This window comes from Opisthocomus hoazin, chromosome 4, assembly GCF_030867145.1.
Source record: "Opisthocomus hoazin isolate bOpiHoa1 chromosome 4, bOpiHoa1.hap1, whole genome shotgun sequence".
NCBI lineage: Eukaryota > Metazoa > Chordata > Aves > Opisthocomiformes > Opisthocomidae > Opisthocomus > Opisthocomus hoazin.
In genome coordinates this window covers 87,493,861-87,506,209 of record NC_134417.1, presented here as the reverse complement: position 1 = coordinate 87,506,209, position 12,349 = coordinate 87,493,861, and the positions used below count along the sequence as shown (strand labels likewise).

Genomic DNA, 12,349 nt, shown 5'->3' with positions numbered 1-12,349 from the left:
GCAAGAAACGTAGCAGATGCATAATTACATTAAACCTACTGTTTAACTGCATTATTTGTTCACATACTCCTCTCTTGGGCCCTTGCAACAGTATCAAATGGACCTATTTCAGGGACAGAAACTTGCAGATCATAGTCCAGGCATAGTCTTGTACTTCATTTGATATGATAAAAAGCCATTTATTTTTAAAATTTTTGCCTCATTTTTAGATAATACTATAAGATGCATGGCAAGCCTCATTTGAAAACTTACCATTTGAAGAGTTTGTTCAGCTCTCACTAAGGAAAATATTACTTCTATGGTTTATTTCATTCCACAGAAAGGCAGAAAAACTGAACGAGTCAGAGCAAGGCATTTGTACCTCCGGCCTCCCAATTCCAAGTATCTTTCTCACATGCTGTTTTGACTCTGCACCCAGGCCCAAATACTTCAAACACATTCTTAAAAGGCAGCAATAAGCACAAAATTATTAAGGTTTTCAATCCTCCCCTCTCGCCCCACTGCCCCAAGAAGCAGCAGCAAGAATGGAACTGGAAGGGACGTTAAGGAAGGGAGAGTGGAGTGGAAAAGATGCAAAATACACGGAAAGAAGCCTGGAGAAAGATTTCTCTGGTGGAACTACTGTCTTGGGGAAGTCACCATGACAGCATCCCTTTAAGAATTCACATTACTACATAAACCAGTATTACCCAGCCCCATGTGCACCTGACTGTGTTCAATGAGGTTTTGTATTTCACTGTTTTTTTTGGCAAAGCTTCATATGCTCACAACCTTAAGTCAACAGTAAATCCAACTATCCAGTTATAATCATGAACTCTGTATGCAGTAGCTCCAGGCGCAGCTCATGAACACAAGCTGACTGAAATCCACAGCCTCAGAGCAGACCACGCAACTTCGGAAAGAAGTCACCACACTTAGAAGAAAGTTACTTCTTCATTTAGGAAGATTTCAGATGCTTCACCCTTGTTCTGCTTTTTTGCCAGCACAATGAGGGAAATGTCCTGCTTCTGCACGACTTTTTCTTCCTTGTTGGAACAGATGGTGAAGGCTTACAAATACATGACTGGTATTTTTTCAGTGACTCATACCTCAGAGCAACAGGCTTCAGACTGTGATAAGCAGCCAACCAGGATGGATGTAAGCTTGCTAGAGGAGCAGTATGACCATATAAAACAGAAGCAAAAACTGCAATCATACATTATTGTATTTAAAACAGGTATGCTTATACTTCTAGGAAAAAATGCAAATGTGGATGTAAATACTATTGCTTTAAATCTTGTTCTAGCTTTGTTCTTTTTAAGCTCAGGTTCAAGAGAGGTATAAAGTGAATTCCTTTTCCGTCATTTTGATTTTTTATTAATTTCACTGAAAGGTGATCTTACGTTTATATCAACTAGCTTCACAGCAGTGAAACACTAACCTGAATTTGAAACAGATGAACGTCCTCGAGGTAAGGTTTTACAGGGTTTATGTCAGTAAAGTAAAATTCTAAAGATATATGGTAACTCTTACAGGAGCCACATACTTCATGTCTATCATCAGTGTATTTGTGAAATGTATTCTGTAACATTTCTGCTTTCTTGAATGCTTCCATTAGAACAAGCAATTCTGGAGCTTCTGTCTCTTTTCCTTTCTTTTTTATCTGTGTGAAGAAATGTGTCCTATGAGACTACAGGAAGCAATAGCAAGTACCAAGTGACTAGCACAAGTTGGGCTTTTGTTAAAAAATAACTTCTACTAAGAGTCATAGTGGGTAACTAAGATACAAGCTTTGAACGAGAGGTCCTGTTTTGAAGGTGTTTTCACTGCATATTGCTTGGAAAGTACATAAATAGAAAAAACAAGTAACAATATGTATCGCTCACCTACCTGCTGTGTCAGACAGATTTTGTGTAAGAAGCTTTCAAATATTTTAAAGTTTTTAGTTAGACTACTGCTTACAATATTGCACAGATACATTTGCGTTTATTATCCAAGTTAAAGTGATGTTGAGAATACTTAGTCAATTAAAGAAGTTGTCTTCTGAATTTAATTGCAATATGAAAAACATGCTCCATTCAGGTCTCATATTAGTGTTTAGCTCAACAAATGCAGAACTTGGGTTATTTAATTCCTTAAATTTTCCTCTACATTTCTCAGCAGTTCTAGATTTCGGCTTTGTCAGACTATATCATCAAAACAATTGAAAAGTCACATAATTATGCACCATATAACAGATTCACTTCTTCAATATTCTTTCATGCAAATGTCTAGAAATTCTTATGTTAAAAGAATTTACATATCTGTGAGGAAGACATATATACATACAAGTTTGTTTTATCAGGTATGAAAAAGCAACTAACTCGCATTAAAAACAGCCCATCTAACCAGCTATAGCAAAAATGTAAGTCAGGTAAAGAAAGGAAGCAGGAGTCTGTATTCAGATTAAATTCAAACAAAGCTTCAGATATAATGAATGTAATCAGAACCCATTTTTTTGCAAGGACACCATTTGAAGATTAAAGACAAGACATACGAAAGTAGGACTGCACAGTTTCTGGGAAGTTAAAAATTTAGTAGGGCTGGAAGTTCACATCCAAATATTTTTATATACATACACATAACCCAAAACATTCAAAAACCACACAGCCTACTGCACTGAACTTTTCTCTTAAATAACCTGTGCGGAAAGGATTAATGTTACTGTTAGTAGCAGCTGAAGTTTGGCATTTTTTGTTATGCTAAGTTCAATGTCCTGAAATTTGATCTTACACATTCCTACGATTTGGAAGCTGGGAAAACCTGTCACATAGCTCAGCTCTTTGAACCTGTTATATGGATCAGTTTCCAAGAATATGTCAAGCAGAAATGAACACTGCTGTTACAGCACACCTCACTGCCCTAAACTCCTTAAGTTACAAGCTTAAACTATCCAGAAATTCCAGCTAGTAGCAAAAGGCATTCCACGTCTGTATCAGTATTTTGTACTGGCAGCAGACTGTTTCCCTACCTAGAGGGTAAGATTATGGCTGGGCTGGGAAGGGGACGACAATGACAGCTCCACCACTACCCCCCCCCCAAACCTCAGAGGCCAGACACAAAAACCTCATGAGATTCAAACATCATGGAAGGAGGGCACCTTCGGTCCCTCAGTCTTAAAAATCCCTGCCAAAGGTCTTTATTCTAGCTAGTAACACCCTAAACTGTTTCTGCCAGACAGACCAGCTGCCTTTCCATGATACCACAGGGATTTTGAGGGTTCCAGGTTTATTGCACCACAGCCTGAATGATACCCTAAGTTTCCTTGAGGACTTTCAGCTTTGTATGTCACTATCTGTTTCCCAGAGTCATGAAATTGCAGACCTTTAAACAGAACTTAAGATTCTCTAACTTGGTTTTTGACTGGTGGGTTAGTAACTGAGAAGTCACCTGAAAACAAATTTCTTCTGTTCCTGCCCCAATACATACAGCCATGTTCATGCTTCTGCCTGTTTCTGATTATTTGAGAACAAAGAGCATGACAAGTTTTGAAAGTCACCAGCTAAGGGATAACACAGCAGTGTATTCATTATTTATTGGCTAAGAAGCTGAAAAAAACAGTATTTACTTTAGGGATTAAATGCGAGCATTCAACGCATGCAGTCACAACAGAATAACAGTGCAGCTCTGACTGCAGAAATCTCTTCCAAGAATTTCGCAAGCTCACTTGAAATCACATTAACTTTTGTCACCCCAGAACCTTAAAAATATCTATGATGACAGTGTATGGAAAAGGCCCAATGGCAAACAACCCTGCAACAAGGCTATTATGCACAATTTAAAAAAAAAAAAAAAAAAAAAAGAGAAACAGACCAAAGATCCGTCTAATTACAGCTTTGTTTAGAAGTGTAGAGAGTGCTGAATGTGTGTTAATTCAGCATGGAGTGGTTCAGGACTCTGACTTTTCTATCAGAGGTCATTGCTCAATTTTGTGTGCCACACCTCTAGCCAAGGAATCACATCAAACCTGAACTCAGAACCAGTCCAGACTATTTAAAGTGGACTAGATGCCTTACTTTGAACTCTCTAATCAACTCCAGCCAGATCGTAATTCTTCTGATCACCAGTTCATCAGGTTCAAGATAAAACCTGATGTTGCCTATCAATGCCAGTTCAGCCGACAGTACAATTACATCCACAAGAACGTGCAAAGCTGCATCACCTCAGAGTCTCTCCGTTCCTTTTCTCTTGCTTTTCCTCTCACCTATGCGTAAGAAGCCCTATTTGTTGTAGCTTGGCGCTATACCGTGCTGTTCTGCAGGACACAGAGGGATCTATTTTGCAAGCGGACTTATTTGCATCCACCCAAGCTCAGCTTCATTTCCTGGATGAAGTCCAGTCATAGCTTCGATTCTCACTGTTCCACGAGAAGAGAACTGTGTGGTTGTATCGCTATCAATGTTTCACCCTAGCAAATTCTGTTAGCGTACTTCACTGTACAGACACACGCACAAACGCATCGGTATCTCTAAGCACCGCATGTGCTCTAGACTCCTTTCTCCCTGTAACACTGCAGGAGAGCGGAAGATGTGAGCTGTCACAGTTCTCACTCCCACAGCCACGCTGCAAAGCGGCTCTGATCAGATCAACCCTACATGGCCAACCCAGGGAGCAGAAAAAATTCTGTGATATTATGCTGGTGATGTTGCTTCAGCAGCGGGAGCCAAAGGCAGCAGCGCAAGCCCCTCCGTAGCCAAAGCCCCGTTGTGCAGCTTCATTTACAGCCAGTAAGTCAGCTGGGTCTGACATCTTCAAATATTTCCTTGTGAAGCTGCTATGAAAGACAGTTACAAAGGGGGGCGTTATGCTCTTGGTGTTTTTAAAGGCAGCATCCTATTCAAACTAGCTTCATTTCAAATCCAGGGTTACAATTCTTTTAAAAAGGCTATTCAGGTACTCTGTTTCAGAATATAATCAGCACTCTTCTATGTCTACTTTTTTCACTTTAATATGCTTCACAACTCATACTACAACAGATACAGTTCCTGTAATTGAATCCTGTAAATAAGGTCAGCATTTTGCACATCTCCTGCTTTAAACTATGTTTATACTGAGGTATATTTTATTGGTACTTACCATGTCAACAGCACTGTTTATCTTTAGTGTAAGGGTTCAGTTTCTATTCATTTTCAAGGCACAGAAAGCCAGCCACATTTGATGGCTGCTACGTGTAATTAAAGTAGCATTAGCATCTCTATCCCTAATATCTTACACATTTCTAACAGTAACCTTCACACCAACCAGGTTCTCTCCCATGGTGATAGCTGCTCTATACATATACTACTCATGAAGCAAGCAGATTTTTCCTCCAAGTGATCATTCAGGCAACACTAGTGTGATAAGCTATTAACTTTACACCATTTATACTGACCACAATAGTAAAATTGCAGTAAATACTAAAATACAAGCCTATACATTAATAATCCCTCATTAAGAAAAAGAAGAAAGAAATTCACAACTTGTTTCATCTAGAAGTGGTCACAGTATTTTTAAGCTGTGAATACAAACTTCAAACAGTATCAAACAGAATATTTTTGTCTTTTAAGCTATGGAACCTACAAAAACACCTGCTCACTTTAAGAATTTTTGCTTACAAGTAATTAATTACTGAAAGTCAATTCTCAATCTGTGTTGTTAATGAGTCTCAGAGTACTGGTTAAATCGATATTGACTTGATAAATCTCCACTTCCATCTGACTAACCCTAAGGTACCACTTCTGTCCTCAGAACTGCAAAAGCGAGCATGAAATGTTTCTACTCCATAACCTGGCATCAAAGGAACTTGCACTAGTCTCAGCCACAGACAGAAAGAGTCCAGATAAAGTCATCTGTTAAAGCTCTTCAGCTGAGCTTGTGCCACAGAAATTACACCCTTAATTTTTGCCACCATAGTAACGTCCATATACACATTTCTCTTGTAGGTGAGCATGAATCTGTTCTCCCTGAATCAACGGTGAATGCTGTTTTAATTAATAAAAAAGTTAGAAGATCAAAGTCATTTACAGAATGTGTTCCTGTCAGAAACGTCAGGCTGGAGATGCCCAGCAGTGGCAATGTAGAAGACAGCTCACCATGGCGTACCCACCTGGGAATTCACCGCCAGGTGCAAGCCCCTTCTCAAGGAGCTCCCTGGGACCTTTCCCACTGCAAGAACAGACCATGCAGTTTTGACAATCAGAGATTGATTTCAAAGGGAAACAGCACACTGCAACCCAAGGAATTAGAAGGAGCAAGTGAACTATCCGGGCTCAGTCAACTGGGAAGATCCAGCATGCTGAACAGTTTCAGCAAAGAGAATGGCAGCAACATTTCGAGCACCTGCCAACAGCCTCCTCTGAAATCAGCCACTTCAGCAGTTTGGACACATCAACATATCTCTTCTACGAAATGCATGCCAGCCTGCAACAAACTAAACTTTTACCCTTTCCCTAATAAAAAAGGGCCCAGAATTTCTGAAGCAGCAAGGAAGCTTGGATTATATGTCTCACAATGAAAACATTCACTAATACATAAAACTTAGTTAAAAACTTGGCTAAAACTTAAAATACCAAAATAGTCATCTTAGTTACACTGACCAACCTGCTGAGGGTCTAATACTTCTATTAGCCAAGGAAGATCCTTACTGTATCATGTCTTGTTTTACAGTACAGTGAGATGTTCATGAGAAGTTCATGAGGTGTTCTCATGAAGACGCTGGGCTGCAATGACAGATACTCACTTCTGTTATTTGAGATAAGAGCAACTTTGTCTTTTTTTTTTCCTATTTTTACATTACTGATTTTAGAAACTGAGATTTTAGCACAGCAATATTTGAAATATCTGAAAGTCCTATAGCAAAGTCTAGTAAAATTGCTGATGAAGCATTTAGGCTAAATTTCAGTACAGTACGATTTAATTAGACAATAAACAAGTAACAAATGAAACAGTATTGAAGGTGATTGGCACACTGAATGTATGACTTCATTTTCTTCCAAAAAAGACATTCAAGATACTTCTGATCTGTGTATTTTTAAAATCAGTGAATAAAACCTCTGCTCATTTCTACTGTTGTTTTAACTGGACTTAGTATGTATCACCTTTTTTCTTACAAATATATTCAACAATAACACATTGTTTGTTCCTCCCATCTACCCCCAGCATTTCATTAGAAATGTCACAGTCACAGGCTCTGGTTCTCATGGGGGACTTCAACCACCCTGACATCAGCTGGGAAGACCATACAGCTAGGCAGGCGCAATCCAGGAGGTTCCTACAGAGCATCGATGATAACTTTCTGATGCAAGTGGTGGAGGAACCAACAAGGAAAGGCGCGCTGCTGGACCTTGTGTTAACAAACAAGGAGGGACTGGTGGAGGACGTGAAGGTTGGAGGTAGACTCGGCTGCAGTGACCATGAAATGGTCGAGTTCAGGATCCTGCGTGGAGGAAGCAGGGCGATAAGCAGGATCAAAACCCTGGACCTCAGGAGGGCTGACTTTGCCCTCTTCAAGGAGCTACTGGGAGGAATCCCGTGGGCCAGGGCTCTCGAAGGCAGGGGGGTCCATGAGTGCTGGTCGCTCTTTAAACAACACTTCTTCCATGCACAGGAGCAATGCATCCCCCTGAGAAAGAAATTTAGCAAAGGAGGCAGGAGACCTGCATGGTTAAACAAGGAGCTTCTAGCGCAGATCAGGCGGAAGAGAAAGGTGCATGGAATGTGGAAAGAGGGACAGGCCACTTGGGAAGAGTACAGAAACGTAGTGAGAGCATGCAGGGATGCGACGAGGAAGGCCAAGGCTCACCTGGAATTGAAGCTGGCAAGGGATGTCAAAAACAACAAGAAGGGCTTCTTCAACTACATCAGCAGCAAAAGGAAGGCTAGGGACAACGTGGGGCCGCTGCTGAATGAGGCGGGTGTCCTGGTGACGGAGGATGCGGAGAAGGCAGAGCTAATGAATGCCTTCTTTGCTTCAGTCTTCAGTGCTAAGACCGGCCCTCAGGAATCCCAGGCCCCGGAGGTAAGAGAAGAAGCCTACAAAGAGGACGACTTTCCCTTGGTCGAGGAGGACTGTGTGAGGGATCGCTTAAGCGATCTGGATGTCCACAAATCCATGGGCCCCGATGGAATGCACCCACGAGTGCTGAGGGAGCTGGCGGATGTCATTGCTGAGCCACTCTCCATCATCTTTGAGAGGTCCTGGAGGACAGGAGAGGTGCCCGAGGACTGGAGAAAGGCCAATGTCACTCCAATCTTCAAAAAGGGCAAGAAGGAGGACCCAGGGAACTACAGGCCGGTCAGCCTCACCTCCATCCCGGGAAAGGTGATGGAGCAGCTTATCCTGGAGGCCATCATCAAGCAAGTGGAAGAAAAGAAGGTTATCAGGAGTAGTCAGCATGGATTCACCAAGGGGAAATCATGCCTGACCAATCTGATAGCTTTCTACGATGACATGACTGGCTGGGTAGACGAAGGGAGAGCTGTGGATGTTATCTACCTTGACTTCAGCAAGGCTTTCGACACAGTCTCCCATGATATCCTCCTGGGGAAGCTGAGGAAGTGTGGGCTGGATGAGTGGTCGGTGAAGTGGATAGAGAACTGGCTGAATGGCAGAACTCAGAGGGCTGTCATCAGCGGCGCTGAGTCTAGTTGGAGGCTGGTGACAAGTGGTGTCCCTCAGGGGTCAGTACTGGGCCCAGTCTTGTTTAACTTCTTCATCAACGACCTGGATGAAGAGTTAGAATGTACCCTCAGCAAGTTTGCTGACGACACCAAACTGGGAGGTGTGGTAGATACACCAGAAGGCTGTGCTGCCATTCAGCGTGACCTGGATAGGCTGGAGAGCTGGGCAGAGAGGAACCTGATGAGGTTCAACAAGGGCAAGTGCAGGGTCCTGCACCTGGGGAGGAACAACCTCATGCACCAGTACAGGCTTGGGGTGGACCTGCTGGAGAGCAGCTCTGCGGAGAGGGACCTGGGTGTCCTGGTGGACGACAGGTTAACTATGAGCCAGCAGTGTGCCCTGGCTGCCAAGAAGGCCAATGGGATCCTGGGGTGCATCAAGAAGAGTGTGGCCAGCAGGACAAGGGAGGTTCTCCTTCCCCTCTACACTGCCCTGGTGAGGCCTCATCTGGAGTACTGTGTCCAGTTCTGGGCTCCCCAGTTCAAGAAGGATGAAGAGCTACTGGAGAGAGTCCAGTGGAGGGCTACAAGGATGGTGAGGGGACTGGAGCATCTCCACTACGAGGAGAGGTTGAGGGAACTGGGCTTGTTCAGCCTGAAGAAGAGAAGGCTGCGAGGGGACCTTATAAATGCCTACAAATATCTGAAGGGTGGGTGTCAGGAGGATGGGGCCAAGCTCTTTTCAGTGGTGCCCAGTGACAGGACAAGGGGTAATGGGCACAAACTGAGGCACAGGAAGTTCCGTCTGAACATGAGGAGGAACTTCTTCCCTCTGAGGGTGACGGAGCACTGGAACAGGCTGCCCAGGGAGGTTGTGGAGTCTCCTTCTCTGGAGATATTCAAGACCCGCCTGGACAAGGTCCTGTGCAGCCTGCTGTAGGTGACCCTGCTTCGGCGGGGGGGTTGGACTAGATGACCCACAGAGGTCCCTTCCAACCCCTACTATTCTGTGATTCTGTGATTCTGTAATAATTACTTAGCTCCTCGACACTATATCTCAACATACCTTCCTTACCAGAAGTATAATGCATCTTCCTGCTGTTACACCTGTATGTGCATAAAGGTGATATAAGCATGTCAACTACACAAATGTAACTGTAGTAGTACAACTGTTTTTTATCGCTTGCGTTTAACATTTTCTCTTGTGGCATAACTACAGAACAAACCTGTGCAAATTTTTAAAAGTAAGTAGTTGTTCCTGATCTCCCCTCCTGCAAGCTCTTTCGAGGAAGGAGACCCTCTTTTGCAAGTGCTTTTCAATGACAAAAACACAAGGTACGTGTCACCCACTTCTGGCTGCAAGTATTCAGACAGGTCTCTTTCTCATATGTAGGCTTCAGAAAAACTGAGGACTATCTCCCCATTTCATGATGACAGTAATTTCAAGCTATACACCGGGCAGATGCAGAATCACAGAATGTTGTGGGTTGGAAGCGACCTCTGGGGATCATCTAGTCCAACCCCCTGCCGAAGCAGGGTCACCTACAGCAGGCTGCACAGCACCTTGTCCAGACAGGTCTTGAATATCTCCAGAGAAGCAGACTCCACAACCTCCCTGGGCAGCCTGTTCCAGTGCTCCATCACCCTCAGAGGGAAGAAGTTCTTCCTCATGTTCAGATGGAACTTCCTGTGCTTCAATTTGTGCCCTTTGCCCCTTGTCCTGTCGCTGGGCACCACTGAAAAGAGTCTGGCCCTGTCCTCCTGACACCCACCCTTCAGATATTTATAGGCATTGATAAGGTCCCCTTGCAGCCTTCTCTTCTCCAGGCTGAACAAGCCCAGCTCCCTCAGCCAGTCCCCTCATCATCCTCATAGCCCTAGACACTGGCTCTTCTGAACTATTCCATATCTACCTGAGCCCTGTAAGGACAGCAAAATGAGGATCAGGTGGATGGCCCACAAAGCTCTTCATGATCCCTGCAAACAGTCTGCAAGCACACATCCTCAGTCATTACCACTGTCTTAAAATCACACCATCCACATGCAAAATGTGAGAAAAAAAAAAAAATCCCAAAGATGTTCAGCTGTGGTTTATGTCCTTCTAGACACAAACCCTCTCAGCCAGAAAGATAAACTATCCACTCACAAGATATCTTGGAAATAGAGTTAATACCAATGTGCAAATAAAAGTCTATTGTCAGAGATAGCAATGTTATCCATTTCTAAGAGAAACTGCCATTTTCTTTGCACCGAACACAACTTCAAACCATTAATCCTTTGTACAATTCCACTGACTTTTGTTGTACTTGATGGAGGATACTACATCTGGAGATGTTTGCACAGATCTGTCAGAGCCTACGCTTCCGTTGCAGGAGATTCATAGCTCTAAGTGTACCACAGCAGTTTGTCAGGTCCATAAACATAGAAAAAATATAATGGAATAGAATGCTATTTTACTCCCTCTGGCCAAACATCATTTCCTCTACACCACAGTTTCAGACCCAACCTCTGTAGTGTCCCACACCGATCCAGCCAGCAGGTAGATGGGCACCTGTCCCGTAAGCAACAGTCGGTGCTGAAAAGCACTATTACCAATAGCGATGCATACACCATGGTAACTCCTGAGAATTTTCCACTCATCCTCAGTAACAGCAGCAGAATGAAGACATACGTTTGGGAAGAGGTGTTAATTGTGATTTGTCAGGTTTTCTAGTGTTTTCAATTAACTGGCTTGCCCAGATCATTTTCCACCTCAGACGCTGATTTCTGTTTTTGGGTAGGCATGACACATTAACAAAGAATCATAGCTACTTTGTTGGTTTTTGTTGTTTGTTTTTATTTTTTTTCTTTACCACAGTTACAGTAAAGAAAGATAAAAAAAAAAAATAAAACACAGATATGCATAATAGGTACAGGCATAATACAGAGAAAATACTAGATAACAAGCCCATAATGAAACAAGAAACTACATAGAGGGAAATATCAAAGGACAATGAAGTTTTTTAAGTATGGGGTATACATTAGCTTTCTATTTACTCGTCTTGCTGATTAGAGTATACTGATTTGTACTCCTGCCTATCATGATAATGGAGTGTTATTTTTGTTACATCTCCAAGTCTGTAGACCACAAAAATAAATAACAAATAAAAATGCCATGTTGGCAAGAGGCCACTATTAAAACTATTCAAAAATTAATTCAAGATCATTTTGCCTAGATACTTGCAATGATAAACTTGAGAACATTTCAGCAACTGCAACTTTTAAATCTTTTAAAACAGTATCACAGAAAGTTTATAACCTTATCTAGCCACTCACCTACTCTATAAACCCATGTGAACTAAATTAGTGATATTATTTTCTGCAAACACTTCTAAATTTATTTTAAAGTGCTTTGAATTAGTTATCTTAATTAAACATGGACCTTGAATACCTTGATTTAAAACTCATTGCAGGTTTATGCATGAACTAAGTAACTAACTCCTTGGTAAGCACTTTCATACAAGCACTTTGTCCTTTCCTGAGGCTCCTCTAGCATATTACTGTGCTTTCTACTGACTGGAACTTATTTAGAAAAGGCATTTTGCCTTCACAGAAGTCTTTCAATTTAATTCCCAAAGATATAATGGAAGAACAACTTCAGTAAATTTTGATTTTTTAGTGCAGTAGTTTTAGTTACGAGAAAAGTTGCTATACTTACATTTCAAGAGACTGAAATATTACACAGACACATTGT

The 12,349-nt window shown here is 42.2% G+C and overlaps 1 protein-coding gene across 1 annotated transcript; it reads left to right on the top strand.

Annotated features, from left to right (window-relative positions):
- The first annotated feature begins 843 nt into the window (after positions 1 to 843).
- Positions 844 to 7,054, top strand: C4H9orf152 (chromosome 4 C9orf152 homolog). Its single transcript, XM_009943094.2, is given in 3 exon segments — positions 844 to 1,216; positions 5,940 to 6,448; positions 6,450 to 7,054. Coding segments are annotated over 3 exon segments (813 nt in total). The 5' UTR covers positions 844 to 987; the 3' UTR covers positions 6,525 to 7,054.
- The last annotated feature ends 5,295 nt before the right edge of the window (positions 7,055 to 12,349 follow it).